The 23636-nt window shown below is 35.8% G+C and overlaps 1 protein-coding gene across 1 annotated transcript in view; it reads left to right on the top strand.

Annotated features, from left to right (window-relative positions):
* The window catches only part of STXBP5L (syntaxin binding protein 5L), a 201063-nt gene that overhangs the window by 117638 nt on the left and 59789 nt on the right, over positions 1 to 23636 (top strand). The window contains exons 8-16 of the mRNA XM_085324665.1: positions 1481 to 1604; positions 2729 to 2807; positions 4409 to 4563; positions 7835 to 7907; positions 9165 to 9312; positions 11066 to 11133; positions 12376 to 12416; positions 15338 to 15555; positions 19392 to 19564. Of these exons, the coding sequence (XP_085180791.1) occupies positions 1481 to 1604; positions 2729 to 2807; positions 4409 to 4563; positions 7835 to 7907; positions 9165 to 9312; positions 11066 to 11133; positions 12376 to 12416; positions 15338 to 15555; positions 19392 to 19564 (1079 nt within the window). The remainder of the gene's footprint in view (positions 1 to 1480; positions 1605 to 2728; positions 2808 to 4408; positions 4564 to 7834; positions 7908 to 9164; positions 9313 to 11065; positions 11134 to 12375; positions 12417 to 15337; positions 15556 to 19391; positions 19565 to 23636) is intronic.

Below are 23636 nucleotides of genomic sequence, written 5' to 3'. Positions count from 1 at the left end.
ACTCATTTGCTCTTTCTGTTCTCTTCCTATCTCATCTTTCCATTATTTGTTTGGTTTACCTGTACCTCATTTACAGTATTTATTGTCTTGCATAAGACTCTGCAACTGACATTGTCATCCTCTCTTGTTGAATTAGTCACACATTGGTTATCTGAGCCATTGATTAACCTGTTTTTAAATGAAATGACCAACAGATTATACCAAAATAATTTTGTTTAATATTAATCAAATTCCAAAAAAACAAGGATTTTTGGTCACTTGTTAAATATAGATAAAAAAGATAAATATCAAGACAAGATAGAGCTGCACATAATGTAGTTGTATGCCAGAGATAGGAAGGAATTTTTCTCTTCTGCTTACCTCCTCCCCAACTGGTGGATTATGCTAAAGAATCCAGACTTTAAAAAAGCCTCAGTTCCTTCATCTTGCCTCCCTCTCCACTTCAATGTCCTGCCATAATAGTTCATAAAACTTGTTGGCCTAATTGGGACAAGTGTCCGACTCTGTGCTGTGTTCTGCTTCTTACAGTACCAGAAGCAAGTGCTTCCAAAGGGAGTGTGTGAGAAACTCTGGTATTCAACGAGACAAAACTTTYGTTCTTGTCAGAAAATATTTTTTGGTAGTTTTATTATCTTTTGAGATTGTCTGATGTAATTGTGGATATTCTCATTATACTCTAAGTGTCATATCCTTCTTGAGCTATTTTAACTTCCGATATTTTGTGCCAGTCAATTTCACTAATTGTGCATAAAATATTAAGATATTTCTATTAATTTAAAAGTATTACTTTTCAGTATACTTAATATTCATTACATGTGACTTGCATTATGTACATAGGAGTGCCAGATTCCCATTCTCTGAAGCACTGCCAATTTCAAAATTACCTTATGTTACTGTTTTATTAATTTTCTATATCACTGAAACAGTCCTGGTCACTTTAGTCTTTGTTTTTATTCCTAAATATTCCAGATTTCTGTGTACTCAATCAGAAACTGAAGAATGTGGGGAAAAAATAGATTACAGAACAAAGTACTGTTTTTGCTTTTCCTAAATAGTCTTTTGGGGAAGCCTGCATGTGTTTTATGTTACCTGTAACAAGTAAAAACCTGTTACACAGCGTTCYCTATACATTTGCTCAATAAAATATCTCTAAGGAGAGCTATCAGAGATGTAATGATTGCACTGTATATCCCTTGTTCTTATTGTCTTCCCTTAACAACCTACTACTGCCATTTTGGTCGGATACAGTACAGACTTCCTTATGTTCCTGTGTTGTGTTAGCATTTATGGTAGATTTTTTTTTCTCAGTGAACAACTGATTATAGTCATGTGTTACTAAACAGTGCTGGTAATGAACTGTGGATAAACAAGAACCATTCAATTGTTGATATATCACTAGATAAAAATAATCCAAAGTCATACATTAAAATATCATCGGTAAAAACACTGTATTCCATCTCAACTTCTACTGTTTTTCTAGGCTATTCATTCTGTTGCTTGGCACCATGAAGGGAAACAGTTCATGTGCAGTCACTCTGATGGCAGCTTGACCCTCTGGAACCTGAAAAGTCCTAATAGACCATTCCAGACAACAATTCCACATGGTAATTTTGTTAATTAAAGTGAAGCAATGCAATACTGCCTATGTTATTTGCTAATATCTATGTTCATTTCTTTTTTCATTACTGTAACCCTAATGAAGAGATAATTTTCATGTAAATATTTTTAATCTGCAAAGTAGCTGCAAAATATTGTCAAAATCAGATAACAGTTTTCACAAACATGCTTTGTTTTCTATCAGTTTCATAAATACTTCTTATTGGGTAATGTTGCTCTAATGTCATCTTTCTATCATTTTTAGAAACATAGAATCATAATTTATGTTGGAAGGGTCTTTCAGAGGTCCTCCGGTTGAACTTGCAGCTCAAAACAGGCCAAATTAGATCAGGTTGCTCAGAGTGGTCCAGTTAAGTCTTGAACACATCCAAGGACAGATATTCCGCATGTTCTCTAAGCAACCTACTCCAGTATTTAAACAYTTTCATAGTATAATTTTTTCCTATTTCTAACCAGAATTTCCAATGTTCCAACTTGTGTCCTTTCTTTCTTGTTCTATCACTGTGCATCTTCAAGAAGAGTTTAGCTCAGTCTTTTCTGTATCCTCGAGTCAGATTGCTGTAGAAAGCAAGCTTAAGCCTTCCAAAGCAATCAAAACATAATTGTTCATGTTCTGGTTTACAAATGATTCTTCTCTGACTGAAAGATAGTACTGAGCTGTAACTAATAAAGAACCTGTGAACTTCAATTGTATATTTCATTTAATTTTATCACTGACCTGGTCACAGTCCAGAGCATATAATAACATTTTGTCAACAGGATGAATTGAGTCAATCTAAGAATGACTTAGTAAAAAACTGAGGTACACAGTTGTTCAGATTTGTTAATTACTGATTGAGTGTCATCCTGACAGTAGTGCAGATGGTTTTTAGATGTCTTTAAAGTGTACTATACAGTCCTTTAGACATATGTGGCAGTAAAAGCTTAAAGCCTTGATAAACATAGTTTAGACAAGTTCATATATTAGGGAAATAGGTGTTAATTTTTTGTCATCTTCTATAGCTTTAAAGTTAAATTCTTTTGGTACTTATACAGTTGCTTCACTGTGTATATTTTACTTTGATAGTTCGCTTATAATGATGTTTTAATAAAGTTTTCATCCTCTTCCTAGGAAAAATTCAGAGAGATGGAAAAAAAACTGAATCTTGTAAACCAATTCTAAAAGTAGAGTACAAGACCTGTAAAAACAGGTAAGTTTTATTCCTCTGTAGGTGAAGTCTAGGTAAAACCATGGCCATGCTATGTGTAAAGTAGACCTACTCTGGCAAACTTGCATTTGTAGAGTGCTGCAGGACATGCAAATGTATTATACTTCAGTTGTGACCTTTAGTGCTGCTGTTTTCTAGTTACTCTCTTATGGAGACACTCTGTCTTGACCATAGAATGGAAGTATAGGAATAAAGAAATCATCTAAGTCAAGTTTCTGGATAGCCTGTGAAATTTATTTTCACAGTTTTTGCTTTGAAATTGTGTTTTAAATTCATTTGAGTTAAAACTTAAGCTGTTTTTTAAAATACAAAACTTAAAGTAAAATAAGGTTATAGTGCTGGTATTAATTAATAACGATTAAGCTTTTTTGCATAGTGTACTAAATAGTCTGAAATGAAATGTTTCTTTTCCTTGTGAGAATGTATGTAATGTTCCAAATTTATGTAAAATTTGAGTATGAGATTTTTAGGACTAATGGTATATAGTTTATGGTTCTAATATATCATGAGCAGATCTCATCTGTCCTAGGCAGAGGAAGGGCTCGTCCTCAGCCTCATGTGTAGCATGGTCACATTCATGTGATCCTTTGCTGTTCCCCAACTTCGCTGTTGGCCTCACGAAAGTCCCTTCATAGGACTGAAGTTTTTGCCAAATATGAGTGTGCAGTGAGCAGCAATGTATTGAGTTCAGCCACAGACCTCTTCATCAACTCTCAGAACTTCAAATACCACTGAACTTACATTGTTTTTCTTGAAAAGCCCTCTTCGAAGAGCGAAATGTTTAAGGAAGGTTGCCTGGGCCATTGCAGCCTGGGGAAGTTCACCAGGATCAAGGTAGAAAGACAGACACAAAGTGGCATTCAGGAAAAGGACCTTTGTATTGTAGGCCTAAATCTACTTTTGGTCAAAGTAAGAATGTCTTTTTTTGCAAGAAATTTTGAAAAACTCAGATAAACTTTCATTCTAAAAAGAAATCAGTTCTTTTAGCATCTGAGAGACAGATTTGTCTTGGAATTAATTGACTTTGGTATTGAATGAGGTACCAGCTGTATTTTAAATTTTTGCTGTGGTTACAGACTGTGTAAGTTTTCTCATTTATATGGATTTTCAAATACCTGATAAAGAATGATCTCACCTCACCACTTTTCTCTCAGGATATTTATAGATCTATCAGCTATATCTAGCTGACAGTAGAGATTTAATGTTTTGGAAACTTCATCTGTCTAATTTGGTTGAAATTCGCCTAAACTTAAAAAAAAAAAAAAAAAAAAAAAAGTAGAAGGCAGGGGAGCAAAACGGAATAAAACTGTCACTGTCATAAATGATATGAAATTTGCAGCTGCATTAAAGTAGAAGGTCTTTCATAATAGGTCTTATCTTAAAGAGAAGAAATTTCAGTATATCAACAGATATTTTGACAAAGGACTGGATCCTTTCAACTTTGTAATTCAGTGCAGTTACATTCCTGAGTTAATAAAGTACTTTCAGAATCTTTCTCTTTTACTTTTTGCAAACCTATTTTTATTTAAAAGGTACTGTTGCAATGCAAACTTTTAATTACCATGTTTTGACTTTCAACACAGTGAACCATTTGTGATATTTTCTGGTGGACTGTCATATGACAAAGCTTGTAGAAGACCAAGTCTAACCATCATGCATGGGAAAGCGATTACAGTTCTTGAAATGGATCACCCTATAGTTGATTTTTTAACTCTTTGTGAAACCCCCTATCCAAATGGTGAGTTCATTGAACAACACACAGCTATAGAAAATGTAAATGAAGTGGTCTTCTCTCCAACCTTAGTGTCTTAATTGTATTCGGTTAACTGGGGTCTTCCATTCTGGCAGTTGTCTCCATCTCAAAATAAATAAAATGACTGAAAGTAAATAGAACTTATTTGCGTTCCTAACATTGGAAACAGATAATGTGTGAACAATAAAGCCTGCAATGGTCTCCCGATATAAGCTTGAAACACATGAGCTAATGTGAGGAAATATTGCTATTAATAACATATATATGCTTATATTTCTGACACTTCTTATGAGGCTTGAAATGGACAGACTGGTAAATTATTTAAGTTTAAACTGTCACTTTTCTGCAAAATATTTTAATAGATTCTTACTCATCAGCCTGAATTCAGTTCTTTAAGAGTTTTACTGCGTATTGTTGGACTGCTAAATTCTGAAATAAATTCATAGGAAACTCCAGAAAGCGAAGTAAGAAAAACTGTAAGCCAAAAAGAAATTAACATTTTAAGCTCTCAGGCAGAAAAGTGAAATAAGTCTTTTATATGTAGCTAAATCAAATGCATATTAAAAGCACTTGATAAAGATAAAGTGTCTATTTATTTCAATCTCATGCAATGAATTTAATTTTCAGTAGTCAAAGTTAGTTTTGGCTTTCATTTAATTATGGCAAATACAGTGATACTTTCCAGTATTAAGGATTTGATAGCCCTTCCCTCAGCTCACATGGTAATATTTACATTTTTGGTTTAACCAGTGTTATTCACAGGCTGGTATGACAACAAGCTATCAAATGATATACATTCATAGCAAACCTGAAAGGGAAGTAAATAAGTCACGTTAATCAGCCTTTTGGCATCGACTATTTGATGAGTGTAATGTAAGCCTGTACATGCTGAAATGGCTCACTACTGTTCAACTGATAGTCTTGATTTTATATTTACAATTTTTAAAATAATATTTACATTATTAACATGGAGGTACCCTGTGCATGTAGAGGAGCATATACTTGTATTTTCAATCTAAAAATGTTTACCAATTATAGAGGATAAAAAGCATTAAGAATAGACCACAACTGTTTAATCTGCTAAAGAGTATGGGAATAAGGAACATGATATAATCTGACTTGAACATAGCAGACTTACAGGAGTATTACAACAATTAGGCAGCTTTGTAAAGCAGGTCAAGTAGTACAAGCTTCTATTATGAAATGGATTTTCTGGGGAAAAGTCATAAACAATTACGTAGTTTTAAATATCTTTCTCCAGTTGAACTGTCAGTATTGAACTCAAGTAAACTCATCTATATTTAAAAAGCAAAAATCAACTCTGCTAAACTTGATAGCACCATAATTTGAATGCCAGCATGCGACAAAGCTTAGATAAAAATGCTCTCTTATAAAAGTGACTGAAAGATCACAGTCCACCACATCAAGTGCAGCTGCTTACTTTAGTGAGATAATGAGCAGGTCTCCTTTTCATGCTCTCCGTCTCACATGGGTACTCTCTCTCCCGCCCCCTCCCAACTCTGCCCCAACTTGCTACACAAGGGTATCTTTTGGGTCATCTGCTAACTCTCCAGAATACTTCTGTCATGTTGTTTCTTCCATTTTCCCTYGTTATTGTTGAAATGAGAGTCTAGAGAACATTTTCCTTTGGAATTCCTTTGAAAYTGAGGTCATTATGCATCATCAGGTAGAAATGACCAGCTGTTCACAGTCTGTTTTTGAAGAACAGTCATACACTGAAGAGTATTACTTGGAGAACAAAGACATATTTTCTGTGTAGTAATTGGTTCAGTGATGAAATAATACTGCAGCTTCCACATATTCTATTTCTTTACTTTCAATTTGCCATCCTGTTGGTGTGCTATAATATGCCATTTAAGTTCTGTCATGTATAGTGATCAGCTATCTGGCCCAAAAGTCATTTCTCTTCACAGAATCACAGAATGGTTGATGTTGGAAAGGACCTATGGAGATCATCTAGTCCACTCCCCCCCACTCAGGCAAGGTCACCTAGAGCACGTTGCACAGGATCATGTCCAGGCAGCTTTTGATTATCTCCAGAGAAGGAGACTCCACAACCTCTCTGGGCAACCTGTTCCAGTGCTCCATCACTCTCACAGTAAAGAAGTTCTTCCTTTTATTCAGGCGGAACTTCCTGTGGTTCAGTTTGTGCCCATTGCCTCTTGTCCTGTCACATGGGACAACTGAAAAGAGTCTGGTCCTATCCTCTTGACACCTCCCCTTAAGGTATTTGTAGACATTGATGAGATCCCCTCTCAGTCTTCTCTTCCCCAGGCTGAAGAGGCCCAGCTCTCACAGCCGTTCCTCATAGGGCAGATGCTCCAGCCCTCTGATCCTCTTTGTAGCCCTATGCTGGACTCTCTGCACTAGCTCCATGTCTCTCTTGTGTCTCTGAGGGAGCCCAGAACTGGACACAGTACTCAAGATGAGGCTTGCCCAGGGCTGAGTAGAGGGGCAGGATCACCTCCCTCAACTTGCTGGCAACACTCTTCCTAATATACCCCAGGATACCACTAGCCTTCTTGTCCACAAGGGCACATTGCTGGCTCATAGTCAACTTGGCATCCACCAGCACTCCCAGGTCCTTCTCTACAGAGCTGCTTTCCAGAATGTCAGCCCCCAGCCTGTACTGGTGCATGGGGTTATTTTTCTCTAGGTGCAGGACTCTGCACTTGCCCTTGTTGAATTTCATGAGGTTCCTCTCTGCCCAACTCTCCAGCCTTTCCAGGTCTCTCTGAATGGCAGCACAGCCCTCAGGTGTATCAGCCACTCCTCCCAGCTTGGCATCATCAGCAAACTTGCTGAGGAGGCACTCTGTCCCCTCATCCAGGTCATTGATGAATAAGATGAATAAGACTGGCCCCAGTACTGAGCCTTGGGGAAGTCCACTAGCACAGGCCTCCAGCTAGACTCTGCACCACTGATGACGACCCTCTGAGCTCTGCCTTTCAGCTAGTTCTCAGTCCACCTCACTGTCCACTCATCTAGCCTGCACTTCCTGAGCTTACCTAGGAGGATGTTATGGGAGACATCTACCGAGTTCCTCTTCTCAGTTCCTTTCTGACYCTAATCAAATGCTTTCTTTTTGCATGTGTGTCTAGTTATTGTAGGATCTGTATCTCAAATCTTTTGTTTAATATACTGTGAGTGTTTACAGGTTATAAAGCTGACATGCTTATTTAAAATGACTAATAGGAAAACTGCATGTTTTTTATACTTGATTCTTCACTTACAGAATTTCAAGAACCCTATGCTGTAGTTGTGCTTTTGGAAAAAGATCTCATTGTTGTTGACCTGACACAAACCAAGTAAGTTTGAAGTCTTATATGAAGTTAGCAGGTAAAAGCTGTCCAAATGTTATCAATGTCATTTTACAATCTAAAGTTAGTTATTCTTTGGGATAATTCTATATGTTTACCTCCACCTTAATAGCTAAGGTTTTAATAGATAGGCACTTTATGATAATATATTTTTTAAGCTTAGGAATAAATCTAAGCCTGTGGTCTCTTCAGCACAGCCCTCCAACATGCACATGCTGAGTTATGACCTAAATTTGTGTGTTGGAAGCCAGATTCAACAAGTACTTTTATGCATGTCTGACTTTACTAGACTCTGCAGGGACTACCACTTACCTATTTACTCAAGCATGTTAATAAATAATGGCATCAATTTATAGCAACGGATCTATAGGATTCTTTCATAATCCAGTTGCTGTTTTAAGTGACAAATAATTCTTTCACCCTGGGATCAATATTGTTATGAAAACGGAACTATACGCTACGTAATGCAGGATCTGATTCTTATTTTGTTATGCCTCCAACAACACCAGTTATGTACATCCACATTCACATTGGTACAACTAAGAATAGATTTTTGCCCTTAACATCTTAAAAGATTTTAGCTGAATCATATTCTGATCTCACTCACTTTCAAGACTGATTTGAGTCATCTCAGCAGTATAAAATGGATGTAATAGAAATCAGACTTTCTGCATTTTTGAATTATGAATGGCACTGTGTAATCGGCTAGGAGTGAGGCCATCCTTTTGATCAGATGGTCTGAAATGATGCAAGTCAGAAGATCCACTTCATCTGTTACTGCTATTGTTCTTGTAGAATCAGCGATCTATCAGCACAATAAGCAAAAATATTCAGTATAAAATCCACAACTGTATACTAATTCTTAGGTTATAACATAAATCATATGCATGAGAAAAAGTGTAAGCCCTATATTTCTTAAATAAAATTTTAAGATATTAGGAAAAATTAAATCCTAATCCTCATTCACATGAGTAGTCCTATTAACATTAGGAACTAGTCACATGAATGGGTATTTACATTACAAGAAGAGAGTTCTTACACAACACAATAGTTTTTGTATCCTTATTTGAATAACTACACATTTTATTGACATCAAGTATGATATCTATGTTTGAAAAACTAAGGGAAATGTCATTTATTGGTAATAATTTTGCTTAGATTATTTTATGTACTTTAATATAAGAATATTTTTTCTTATATGCTTCAGTATCACAGTGGTTCTAATAAATTGTCTTCCTTGACTAGTTTTCCAATCTTTGAAAATCCATATCCCATTGACATTCATGAGTCACCTGTTACCTGCACAGAGTATTTTGCCGACTGTCCTCCAGATTTGATTCCTGTACTCTATTCTGTAGGAGCAAAACATAAAAAGCAAGGATACAGCAATAAGGTAAACGAAAATAATATTGTTTTATATGAAAAACATGTAACTAGATGTACAACTTATACTTTTGTAATACCTTGCTGATTTTTTTTTCATTGTGCTTTTCTTCAATACTCACTTCCAAGTTGGTCCAACCAGCAGCTCAGAGGTTGAATATGAGCTGTAGTGGTGCTTAAACACACCTAGTGCTTTTCCTCAGAGGAAACATCCAGTTCAGGGAGCCTGTGCCTATCTAGTGCCTCGGATGGTACAYGGCAAGAGCTTAGAACCTGGGCAGCTGCCACAGAGCCTATTTGGTAAGGGCAGAGGAGGCTGCARGCAGTCTTCCTTTTGTGGTTCCTTATAGCCTGATATTTGTCCCTCTGAAACACCATCAGTTAAGTACAACTGTTAACCACCATTATATAGGACTTAATGGTGTGACTGCTGGAGTTATACCACCTCAGATTGAGCTAAAGGAATGTCATCGGTATAAAACTCAAATTTGTCTGAATATGCTATCTCTACTGGAGGAAAACGTAGCACCTTAAATCATTACAACCAAATGAAGTTAGAGGAAGAGTTTCCATAGAAGTTGAGAGTTCACAGCATCTCTGTAAAATTTTTATTAAATAGGAATATTAATAATTATTTTACTGAGCTACTAAAGTCTTAATGAAATGATTTTAGAAATTATACAAGCTGCAGAAATAAAAAGAGAAAATACTATTATTTTATAGATTTCAAACATTAATCTGGTGTGTGTTTTGATTAGAATGAATCCATCATAAATAATCTAAAAAAAACTTTGGATAAACAAATTGGAGTTATCATCATTTTTCTATTCATATGAACAGAAGTATTCTCCTTGGAGCTGCATAGTGTTCCATGAACAGAGAGACTGGACCCTATTTATTTCTTTTGGCTATTGATTGAGAAAAGCACTTAAGAAAATATTTTTTTCTCTCACTTCAACCTATCTGCTTATCTGTGCTTGTTTTGTATGCATAGCTTCTCAAACTTTCCCCACCCATCTATACTCATTGTACACTCTTTTGTCCACATGCTTTATTTGTGCACACACAAATACACCCTCTGAATGTAGTTGATTACTTACTTGCCATCCACCCATTTCTGTGCTCCCATACATCCATTCCATATGTTCACATATCCACTTTGTGCTCCCCATTTTTTTCCACGCTCTCATATTCTACATGCATCCTCACCCACTCTGCACATATGTCATCCTCCACATTTTGCTCTACCAGCCTCATCCCAGAAAGAGAATGGATGTCTTGCCATTACACAAAAGGCAGAGAAAGGATGATGATTTTGTATGTTCTGTGAAAGTCACATTTCCTCATCTTGTATCCCTTGATGTTATGCTTGGATATTCCCTAATTTTTGGGGACAAGTATCTTCAGTATTCCTCATACTCAAAACTGATTCTCAGTCCTGTTCAGTGTCCTATACAAGCTCTAAGAGTCAATTCATGTGAAAAAAAGTGGCAGGATTGTTTGCTATTTCTTCCTGTAATTTCAATTATGAATTACTGCAGTAAAGCTGTATTTCACCCTCCCAAGTAGTTATGTGGAAATTTTAAAAAACATAGAACTTCAACAGATGACATAAAAATGCTAGTAAATTTTAAAGCTCCTTTTTTCTGAGCTGTGTTACTTTTTAGAAGAAGATGTTGCCAACTCTTGAGTTCAAAAATTAACCAGTCAAGCAAAACTCATTCAGATTAGTTCTGATCTCAGTATTCTTGTTCTTTGCTTAGGAGTGGCCAGTCAGTGGTGGAGCATGGAACCTTGGAGCACAGACATATCCTGAAATTATTATTACAGGGTGAGATTGAAACTGAAGTTTTGTGCTTTTAAAATATTAGTGTCTAGAGCTTTTGACTATGGACTAGCCACAGATGAGAGTTGAACCTTGACAGGGTGTCAAAGTATAAATATTCTGGCCTCTTTAATTGAAGTAAGTGGTTTTTATTCTTGGTCTTCTATTCTTGGAGTCACCAGAGAAAATTGTGTTTGCTGGAGAGAACAGAGCTTTGTACTCAGGGGCAAACTATTGTGAGAATTCTTGAGTAAGGACCAAGTGCTAAAAGGCAAATCTATAAAATTATGAAGGTGGGATCTTTGGAAAGGAGTGTCCATTGCAAGAGAAATTTGTGTCCATGAAGCACACAGAGAATAGCATTAAAAAGGAGGCCAGTTGTTCTTCCACACTTTTGAGTTCCTGGGGAATCTGTATCAAGAAATGTTTTGGAATTCTTCTTAATACACCAGCATTAGTGATGAAGTGGTGCACTGGGATGAATTTCACCTTGCAAGTGAGAAATGGACCCAAAGAAAAAAGGCATAGAAAGTCTCAGGTCACAATGGCAACCCCATGAACAATCCCTGCTGGGTTTTCAAGGCACTCCGCTATAAAACAGAAGCCTGTAAAACAGCCTTCTTACGCAGTGGAGTCTATGTTTGCCAGTCTCGACCACATAGATGACAGCAAGACATTTGGTAAATTGTTAAAATCAATAATACCTAAAAGCTATTTTTAAAAATAAGATTATGGTATCAACTGGAGTACCTATAAGGGGAAGAACATATTGTTCTCGTTTTAAACAGAAATATATCCTTTCTCCGATTCTACTCCAAGAATAATCTTCTATTAATAAAAACACATAGTAAGTTTTTAAGAAAAATGAACTTCACGTCTGTCTTTTCAAAATTTGATTTATATGGCATTTTTACAGTGCAGAAACTTGATGCTGGCCCACTGCAAGGCCAAAGGTACTGTGTCTTACAGTTGTTGTTAGTATGGCAACTATTGTCATTCTAGTCTTCAAATTTCTTTAGTGGGTAAGTTCTTTATAGGAAATACATAAAAAAAAACATCTTACTAGCCTAAATAAATGAATAACAAAGTGTTCTTATAGTTTATATGGACATTACTGTATATTGTCAATTAGGTATGAAGAGTTACCACACAAAGCACAGTATTATATTTATCGCTCACTGAAAGTATAAAATGGTTAGAGTTTCATCTTGTTTTAACACATTTAATTTTTATGTTTTTTCTTTTAAGCCATGCAGATGGATCAGTAAAGTTTTGGGATGCTTCTGCCAGTAAGTGTTTAAAGTTAATATGAGTAGTAATATCTGAGATAGTATAATTTGGAATAATGAGATAAAACTAAGTGAGTAAATTAGGGGGAAGAAAAAACTCTGCTAGTGAGATATGTTAGGCTGAAATGAGTCAAAGTCAAGGAGAGTGATAAAACCCCGTATCTGTCTTAAAAGCACGTATATTTGGGCTGGAATCTAAAATATTTTGATTCAAATGATGTAATTGGGTTTCATAGACGTTGCAGTAGAGATACCTTGTATTCTATTTCCACTGTGATCCTAGGATCTCTGAGTAGAATATCTCTTCCATGAGGTATCAGTGTCTTCCCACTTCTTTAGAAAAATTTATGTGAAAGGAATAGCTCTCTGAACTGTTAGACATAAGGAGATTCAGTTTGATACTAATGACCGGTCTATATAGTGATAAAGAACACAGAGCATAAAACACTTATACTACCTCCTACTTCCACTTAGCACTGCAGAATTATCATGAGTAATAGTACTACCAGTTCCATCCAAATATGAGGAAGATATACAAGATTTTAGTATTGGCTAAACCTGATGAGTTTCTCATTTAATTGTCTTTTTGTCTAATAGCAAATCCTTTCACTCCTCAGGTTGGACAAGGAGAAAATGAGGATTTTCAAAGCCTTGTTGCATACAGGAATTTTTTGTAGGCCTGCCAGTGAACATGACTAGATATTAGCTGTTTATTACACATTTTGTTTATTTGAAAATGGAAGAAAAACAGAAAAATATCAGCCTTAGAGTTTGTATCTTCCATCATTTCCAAGTTATGGTGAGCACCAAAAAGAAGAAAAGGATTAAAAGACCTATTTTAGAAGCTATCAGTAGTAGAGACAGTGACTTGATAATATTTACTTCTAAGTTTGTGCAAAAAAAGGTGTTGAGGTTCTAGGAGTAAATCCACAAAGGCAACAAGTTTTAAAGAGCTTTAATATAAAGAAAATGGGGGTAATGACTTTCATACAGAGCATTACACGTGAGGCATTAGACCTAGTCTTGCGCGTATTTCATTACATATCTGTGCTCACCTTGACACGAATGTGCAAATGAAGGAAATAATGTTAATCTGAAACAAAACAGAGTGTTCTAAGACTTCAAAGCATTTAGCAAGTATGTTGCATTGGAACCAATGTACTTGTGATTTCTTCTATAAATATTGACAGGAATGGGGAAAGGAAAAAACTTCTCATCGAGGATAAATAAAGAATAAATATAACTCACTAAACAGTATRTACATGCTGCAATGGGAATTGGTCTTAGAAGTAAACGCTTAGATGATTCTGAATATTCAAAGATCCTTTTAACAGTAGTGGAATTTTCAATGCATCTCTGAAGTCCTGGTCTTAATACTACTTCTCAAGATAACACACTGCCTTACTGGCACAGTACTTGTTACTTACTAGTTACAAAGTTTTAATTTAAATTATTTTATTGGAGTTCAAATTTTGTTTGAGAATTTCGTGGCAAACATGATGTCCTGCTAATACTTGAAAGCAGAAAGTGCTTCACCAGTAGGCATATTTTAATCAAGCAATTTTGTATCTCAGAGCACAGATCTGTTGGAGACAGGGAGTTGCTCAGCCATTGAAGCAGTTTTCCAAATTTATCTTTGCTCAAAAGCCATTGTTGTTTCTTATTTGCTTCTGTGCGGATAATGCATAGTAATTCCCAGAAGCATAAGGCATAGAGTCTTTCTTTTTCCTTACTGTGCTCTAAGATGCTGCAATTCTTCCAGTCCCAGTATACACAGACCCAAGGTGTCCGATTCTAAGTGCCAGTTAGATTTGCCAGTGGGGTTTAGTACATCCTGGAGCCTCTTCCACCATCACAGAGGTCCAGAGGAATTATGTATTCATTATAGAAGCTCTTGCTGTAATTTGTGAAGGTTTAGTAGCATGCATATGCTGAGACTCCTAGAATATATCTGCACTGCAAAATTAAAATGTAATTATGCTGTATTTTTAGTCTCATTACATGCTTAAAACACTGTTCTTCCATCTTTTTGTTATCTATTACACAAGCTAGCTTGAGTGATACAGCACAATAACACTGACACATGAAACAGCTTTACCTTTACATACATTTATACCCTTAAGGTGCTGAGTCTGACTGCCTGTTGTTCTGACCTTATGCAGTCATTAATTAATGCCATAAATTAATGCAGGAAAAGGGTAAAACACAACAGGCAAGGATGTTAATAGTTTATACTCTCTCCCCAGTGCTGTGAGTGTCTAAGGAGCACTCACACAGAGCAGCTGTAAAAGGTTTGTCAGTAAATCAGAATGTGATTAGTTATAATCCCTTAACCTCCAAAACTCATTGCAGTGATGTTCTAGTCTTCACCCAGGTTCTGGATGTAAAGGTCTGATATATAGGTACAGATGTAGATATATTTATTAGTAATTTGCTAGTCAATTATTCAAAGCATTCTGGAACTCCTGTACTTTTTCTGAAAGTCTTTGTGTTGCCCAGTCTACAGATTACTTTCCTATTTTTTCCCTTGAAATGCCATACATCCACTTTCTCTCAAGACAATAATCTCAAAGAAAAGAAATCTTATCTCATTAGAAAAATAGCTACATATAACACAGCTTCTCCTCAACACTGAGTATGAACACAAATATGGATATATGATTGGCACACACCTTTGACATACTGTCTCAGAAAGTATTAACAAATACTCCACAGGCAAATACCCATTTTGGAAATATTAAATGTGTATCTAACCAATACCGTGTACCAGAATATACTGTATAATACCCCATTTCTTTCCTGTAGGCCTTCATATGATTCTTTGTTATGCCACAACTGAAAAGATTATCACTTCTGAGGAATTTTATAACTATTTTGCTTAATGTTAAACAGTATTTTTGATATGTTTTAATATTTTGCAGTTACTCTACAGATGTTGTACAAGTTAAAAACATCAAAGGTGTTTGAAAAACAGAAATCAGGGGAAGGAAAAGCAACAGCTGAGATTGTGGAAGAAGACCCTTTTGCTGTTCAGATGATGTACTGGTGTCCTGAAAGTCGAATTTTCTGTGTGGCAGGAGTTTCTGCGTATGTGGTTGTTTACAAGTTCAGCAAACATGAAGTAAATACTGAAATTGCAGTAAGTCCTTCAGAATTTTACTCTCTTATAATAAACCGCCATTTCTAAGTGCCCTGCTGCCTCTGTGCCCTGCTGCATCTGTGCTTATATACTTAAATATAACTTATATCAAACTATGTAAATAAAGCTCTAGGAACATTCAATTTTAAACCTTTTAAGTGAGGTCTTGATCCTGCTGAAGTTGATAACAAAAATCTAACTGAGGTTTTAGGAGCCAGCTCTCCACTTTTTCATTAATGGCAACATAGTATGGATTTCAGACCTGATTTGCTTTTAAGACTTTATGATGCTGCATACTTACCTGCTCTAAAAATTTTGGATGCTGTATGTTTTATCAGATAATATACATTGCATACAAACATAATATTGCTCCTTTTAATTGAAGAATTTCATCTCCTTAGTTTATATTCATACTGTTTGTAACACAAGGGAACTTCAAATTATCACTATCTTTAACAAAATAGTTGCTGGATTTTTGGTTTATGCTGGCTCTGTTTCCTCAAAAGTGGACATTATACATAATGTCAAACTACTTATGCCTAAGCAGTTGAAACTGATAAGTTCCTTAGCATCTTGTTCACTTGATTTGACGTAGAAGCAGATAGTTCATATTCTTTTAACTGCACTGCGGTCACCTTGTATTTACCATAGTAACACAGCAAGTCTGACTTAAACTTTGTATTGTTCTGCACAGGAGCAGCAACAATTGCTAATAGAGTGGCTAAACAGCACTCATAGTATAAAGTATTCTTTCTTAAGTCTAAGACGTTTAACAAAAGACWACTCTTAAGCATAAGACAATCTAAACATGAATGTCTTTCCTTCAGACTTGCCATTAACTGGCTTTAGAGAATCTAGAGAACAGTTTGCATGTTTAGGCACTCTCTTGCCAGAAAGTCTTTATCTGTGTCTGCCAGCTCTCAACAAACCCCAGTGGCAGAACCAAACTTTCCCTTCCATTTTCCACCTCTCCAACAAAAATTCTTTTCCTTTTCATAATATTAGAATGTCCTTTTGATATCTATGGCTCTAGCCTGGCAAAAACATTCGTGTCACTTTTGGGCTGTAATCATGTGCCAGTTGGCTAGGAGATTCATTACCCTTCCAGGAATSTTTAAAAACTAATGAACAGTAATTTTGCATTACTGACCAGTTGATCTATAATGCTATTATTACATCTGAGTGTCCTTATATTATTCCATAGCAGCTGCACATTATCTTTTATTACCTCTCTTTTATTTTCCTTGTTTTCCTGTCTCTTTCAGCTGAATTGCAGCAGAAGTTGTATTTTCTAAAACATAACAATATATACAATTTAACAGTTTTTCAAATTTCATCTGTAGTTTGGAAGCATTTGTATAAGGAATTGTTCTGTAAAGAGTTGTTCCACTATTACCTAATACTGCTGACATAGTCAGTGAGTTCCCGCGGGTTTTGTGCAACCCTATTCTGCAGATGTGCCTCAGCTTTTGGTTTTAGCATTTTCATTGCAAGCACTCATTCTTCACTTGTGATTGGTCCTTTTATATATATAAAAAGTATTAGTCTTTTTTGGAATTAATTCCCGACTTAGGTTGTCTAGCTTTGTTTATACTGAGCCTGAGCTTGTCAGTCTCAGGACCTTTCTCTGCCTATAGTGAGCCCAAGTTCTAGCACTGAGTGTCCTCTCTTCTCTAGCAACCAGCCTAAACTCAGCTTGAATTCAGTCTACAAATCCCTTGTGTCCAGCAGCAGGCAGCATTTTAAGAAGGAACCATATTAATTTGTCTGTCTGACATCAGTCTTGTAACGTCATTGCTATGGTGAACAGAAAGCATGGAGGCTACACAGAGGTTTCTTCATGTGACAGGTTAAGTCCACCCTTGAGTGTATCCTAGGGCATGTGTTGTCTATGAGATTTCCTGAATAGAATTATTTGCATCATTCCATATCAGACTTTGAAGGCTAGTAGTATACATGAGACAAAAATTCTGCTTCTTATCCAGCACTGGAGTCATTGCCATACAGTTATGTAAAAAGCGTTTTTCCTTTTTTACTGTCTGAATCTATTCCGTCTGGTCTATCAAAGAAAAATGTGTTAAGCTTTCCCACTTTATAAGAAAGAGGTGTCTACTAAGCATGATCACTTTCTAAGGAAAGGAATTTCAAATACTATGGTAGTGCCAGTCTTTCCTCAGTGTAGCTCCTCTTTCAAGCTCTTGAAAAGAACCAGAGAAAAAAGTTTGCATTAGCTGGAATGTCGTAAGAAGAATCAATGAACCTAGTAATGGAATACTCTAAAAAGATCTTTGCACAGTGTGTCAAATAAACTGGTATGGCAGGTCTGCATTCCTTTCAAGGCCCAGTCAGCCAGGACTAATGCGTAAAAAAAAATTCACAGTCATGTGATTAGCCTAAATTTTTCTTTCTGTCTGCAAGTGAATGATAACTAGTAGGAAAGAAAGACACAAAGAAAAATGACCAAAAAAGAATAATGTCTTTCTAACATGGTACACAGAAGAAACATATTCTTCAATAGTTATTTCAGTCAAGCATGAAGATTAAACAGCATTATAAATTGTTTCGTTCAGGCAACAATTACTTCCAAGAGATTAGAACACAGTATTTTGCTCATTAGTCTTTGAAGGCAAAGGCTGTCTGTAGGTTTCTTCGTTGTTTCAGGCAAAAAATATCTGTAGTTATTGGAGTGGAGAAGCAAAAGTGAAATTTTGGGACAGAGCATTTTTCCTTCTAATTGAATAGAATCACTTCTTTCTGAAACCTTATGTGTTTTAACACAACACTTGAATTTAGGAAAAGGAGAGTGTTCAGTGATCTTTATCTGCTGATTTCCTAAAACCTAGCTATTATCCTAATGGTGCCATTTTCATCTTGGTATAGATGATGTCTCAGAGAGAGATCACTAACTGAGAAGAATTTTGCAGTGTCTGCATCTGTAATTGCTTCTGATTTGATGACCACTTCAGAAAAACAGCACTGAAGTTACTGTTCAAATAGTATTCCCAAGACCTTACCACTTTGAGGGCTGTACCTTGTTTCTTATTCTTTTCGAAACAGCAAACTCCTTGAACAATTCATAAGATATAAAAAATTACCCAACATTTATCATGATTCTTTGAGATAATTAGTCATGTAGATTAGAGCCTGTCTCCTTTTCCCTAACCTAGAATTAATGTGAAAAATAACTAGTTTGGACTTTGCTTTCTAGAATCTGCCAAATTTATTTGCCATCTAGAGAATATGGACTGTTATCTCTGTGTGATTTCCTGACCCTTACCTATGGACAGGTGAAGTCCATTGGTCAGTACTCTCCACACTGTCAGGTTTTTGCATTCTGGCTAAAATCTGTCTGATAGAGACTTTGGTATACTAGCAGTACRGAGGTGGAGTTGGTGATTCTTTTAGTTAATTTGCTTAGGAAAAGAATGTTGGACAATCGGCAGAAAATTTCAGGACATTAATCGTTAATGATGCCTTCATATATTGGAATAATGTCTATCTTAGGGTGAATGATGAATTTCTCTTTTCATGCTAAATGTTAGAAATGTGTATTTATATTCTTTCCTTTCACTTACAATAAAAGGCTTGGATCAAAGTAAGACCTGAAGGAATATGCCTACATACCCATCACCAGTGTAGGGCAGATGAGTAATTCCTATCTGCTTATGCTGTTAGGCTGCAGTGGAGTGAAGTGACAATTTTCTTTGCCTGCAAATAATGAAGATAAAGGTGTTTTTATTTTTAGAAAGACAGACTTACTGGTATTTATTTGAAAGTAATAGAATTTTCAGTAGCTTTCTTTATTAAATTATAACTTAGCTTTTTATTTATTTAAGTCATTAGAGGTACGACTTCAGTATGAAGTAGAAGATATCATTACTCCTGAACCAGAAATAATTCCTCCATTTCCTGATGCCTCATCCCAGCTTCCTTCTTTAAAGAACCTTTCAGGCAGTACCAACACCGTAGCATGTGAAGGAATGATGAAGGACAGTATCCCATGTCTTAGGTAAGACTATGCCACTGTTCGAAAACTTATCTTTCTAAAAAGTATTTGTAGCAATTCTATTAATGACCTCATTAACCATCAATAAAAGGAGGCTGATCATATGTACATGGCACAAAATGAGAAGAAAACAGAATACAAAATTAACAAAAGAGTTACAATAAAATATTTAACAAGGGATATAAAACGACTGGAAGTGAGGACTGAAAAGTCAAGTGAGATTCAACCTGAAGTTTTAGTAAAATGGGAAAAAAATTTAGCAAATAAAATATGAGGACAGTTAATCAACTGTTTACTAAAGGTTCAGCTGTAATTTTCCAGTATGATGTAGGAGTAAATCTCCTTCTCACAGGCACATTTTGAATGGAATATAAGCACTACAGAATAGTTCAAGAAACTTCTGAGGAACATAACTGTTTTTTTGAGTTCACAAAGAGATTTCCATAAAACCATAATTTGCAAAACTTTCCCTCATTGATTAATTAATATAACACTTGAATCTTTCTTTGTGAAAAAATATGTATGCATTTTATGGGGAGTGGGAGAGGGGAACTGGTATAATCATAAAACAATCTTGAAAATATAAAGTTATGAAACAGTTTCACTATGTGGAAGTGTGTATGCATTTTACATCTTTAGAAAGTACCAAATTGTTATTTGCTATAGTACACTGACAGTATTTGGAATAGATTATTGTGTTCTTTCTAATAAGGCAGCTGAATTATGGGTTTGAATAGTTTCAAAACAGTATTCTGTACAAGGTTCTGTAAACTGTAGTTTCACAGCAATTATAGTGCACTGCTGACAACAATGATTGCTCTCCTTTTAGTGAATTCGTTATTATTTTAGTCTAATTATTATTAAATATTTTAATGCTTCAGTTATTTCAAAAGCAGTTTAAGTGAACATTGCTTAACTTTGCAGACACTTCAGTCTGTTGCGTTCCTGAAAATAGTGTCTTAGCATTTAAAAGCAATATTGTGACATTGCTCATGCATAACTGACAGTATTTACTTGACATCCAGTTAATCTGTCCACCTCATTCAGTAAGGCAGCTAAATGTCAGACCTTTATCTTATCTTGAAGGTAGAAAGGTTCTTGTGAACTAGTAGAGGTACTGCTGGTTAGTGTTTAGACATTTGCTTAGCTCACTAGATAATCTCACCTTAAACTGGCAGACTGACTTTTGTCCAATTTTGCACAAAGTAAGGATATTATTATTTTGTTAAGTGATTTTTTTAAATCAAAATAATGATACTACTACCACTGCTGGCATATTCACTCTTTCATTGATTTAGAAGTATAATGTGCACTTTCACATCCCTTTCTATAGAGAAAGAGATAGAAATATCTCCATTCTTTCCCCAAAACCTGACCAGGCCCTCTTTCCTTTTCTGTCCAAAGACTTCTATTCTAAGCAGAAGTATGATGATAAGATGAAAGTAGTGCTGGAAATGCAGAAAACCCACTAAACACCTGRATGCTGGTAGTGAGTTTATACGCAAGTCATACAGGTGGGCAGCAGTACAGAATCTAAGATACAGTGATAGTAATTTAAAGCTGCAGCCACTTATGATTGAAAGGTGGTTGCAAAACTTGAACTATAATGATATTATTCATAAAATTTTGTATACGGACTATTTTTTGTGTTTCTTTTCGTAGTTGCTTCTCCACCTCAATCCAACGAATGGGTGCAGTGTGCCACATAATTTTTGATAGTCATTACCCGAAGTCATTGTCTGAACATATTTGTCTTTGCAGATAGGTACTAGGAAGCAAGTGATTGAACATACTGAAGTAATGAAGGCTTAGCATTTTTCTGAAATCAAAAGTAAATGTTATCAAGAGAGGTGTGAAAAAAATAATTTTTGCTTATTTCAGAAGTTCTTATAATAAATATGTTTTTGAAATAACGTAGGAAACTGATGTATTTATTACCAGTAATAATCCTGATAAAACATTTTGTCACATATATAACATCATCAAAAACTTGTAGCCAGAAGGTAAGTCTTTGTTCTCAGATTTATTATCTTCTCAAAATTAGGTTAATGATTTTGACAGATATCTCCAAAGTGATAAAGCTCTGTCTGTGATTATCTCGTGAAGAAAACWAAACAACAAAATTGGCAGCAAGTTAATTCAGTGTAGCATAATAAGAACAAGTCAATAAAAACTCTTAAATATCTATATTCCTTCTGTACATACTCCTGCAGTCTGCTTCAGGCTCATAACTGATATAAACAATTTAAGAAAAGCAGACTAAAAAAAAAAAAAGAAAGATGAAGAAGAAAGAAAGTCAGTATTCAAGCAGGATAGTCTCTAAAACCAGGGAAATGCTCAAACATCCATAAAGGGGAAAGTTGCTACCGAAGCATAGGAATGACAAACTGAGCCAAATCTGAAACTCATGTACTCCATTCTAATGATCTTTCACCTAGTACAACTTATTCTAGGTTTGGAGAATATCCTTGTGAAATAACATCCAGCTTCCTAAAGACTCACCTCAGACTTACAGTAAAAGGTATACAAAGATGTTTGTTTTTTTGCCCAGGTAACAACAATTTGGAAAAAAAAATAAAGGACTTTGAGTTCTCTAAATTTTTCAATGTGCTATTAAAGACCCACTGGAAAAGTAATAACAACATAGTAAAAACATATTTTAGATGTTCAGAATTAATTCTGCAGTCGGTGTCAGCCTTGTGATACTTTGTTTAAGAGGAAGAGGGATAAATATGTTACCTTGTCTCAGACACTGGATGGAACTCAGCATAACAACATGCTTCACTCCAGTGTTCCCTCGCATCTTCCACTGGGAATGGAAATTATGTCTTCTCAGCTGAAAGGGCAACTGGACAGAAGATACTCTGATGGACTATTTTGTATTCAGCTTCCTTCTGCTTGCTGTGCTTCTTATTTGCAGTTATTTGCAGCTCTTGTTTCTAGCTTCCCCAGCTCTCAAAAGGATCCCTCTCCCTTAGCAGCTTGGGTGCACAAATGTTCTTCCCTTTGTTCTCAATATTCCTGAGTAATCGAGGGCTTCATTAAGCTCATAGGAAACATCACTGCAGAACTTCTGCCTTATGAACAAGTGGAAAGACCAAGGCTTTATTGTCAGCAGACAGGTAAGAGAGTGCAAAACTTTGAGCAGAGCTTTACTGTTTATAGGTAACAAATATACAGATCTATTGCTGACATTTACAACTTTCTACACTTACGCAGTCAGAATGGGAAAAATGTAGGAGAAAATCAGGATCGTGGAAGGTGGGAAGAGATGGTTATGTCTTGAAGCTCTAGGTGAAGGTCTTGTTCCTCTTACTGAAATGTTGCGTATATTCTGCTATGATCACAGCAGCCAACATTTTATGGAGATTATAGGACACAGTTTTAATTTTCTAATTGGGCTAATAAATATACTCTGATGAGGCTGTGGAGTTTGAGGAGGCTACAGGACCTAATAAAATTGTAAATGATGGTAAGATAGTCCTCACGTGTCTAACAGTAAACTATTCAACTCTTTCAGCACTTGTACCAACTCCTGTTTCTACTGCTTCCTCTCTTCAGGTTTGACACAACTGCTTAGTAGTTCCTACAAAGTAACTCATGCAACCACACTATAGCATATGCTTATTCTGTTTTGGTGAACCTGCACATCGCAAAGTCTTATCTTACTCCTGCCAGTGCCACTTTTTGGTTCCTATGATTTCTGTGGCATGCAGTAGCTCTAGTACATTGCTGTATCTGCTGCTGGCTGGCATCAGCCTTGAGTGACAAGATTCCATATGAAATAAAATGAAAGTGATTATTTTTTTTTCTTTCTAACTAGGCAGATAAGATACCATTCATCTCCATTAGTTGAATGTAATGATCAGGCCCTCTTCCTGTTTGGGTCAAGATTGATGCTGTTAACTCCTTTTCTTCTGCTTTTGTGACTACAGGAGCCCTAAGTGGAGAGAGGAGTAGTAAGCCTGATCCATGTCTGGAGTTCTATTCTCACAGCTGGTCCTGGATGATAAGGAAGAGGAAGAGAAGGGGGTGGGGGGAGCTTCTGCCTTTTTTTCTGTGTTGTTCCATCTTT

The sequence above is a fragment of the Rhea americana genome, unplaced genomic scaffold, assembly GCF_003343005.1.
Source record: "Rhea americana isolate MKP2758 unplaced genomic scaffold, rheAme1 scaffold_92, whole genome shotgun sequence".
In the NCBI taxonomy this organism is placed as follows: Eukaryota; Metazoa; Chordata; class Aves; order Rheiformes; family Rheidae; genus Rhea; species Rhea americana.
The sequence above is the reverse complement of the archived record's forward strand: the minus strand, read 5'-3'. Positions and strand labels throughout refer to the sequence as shown.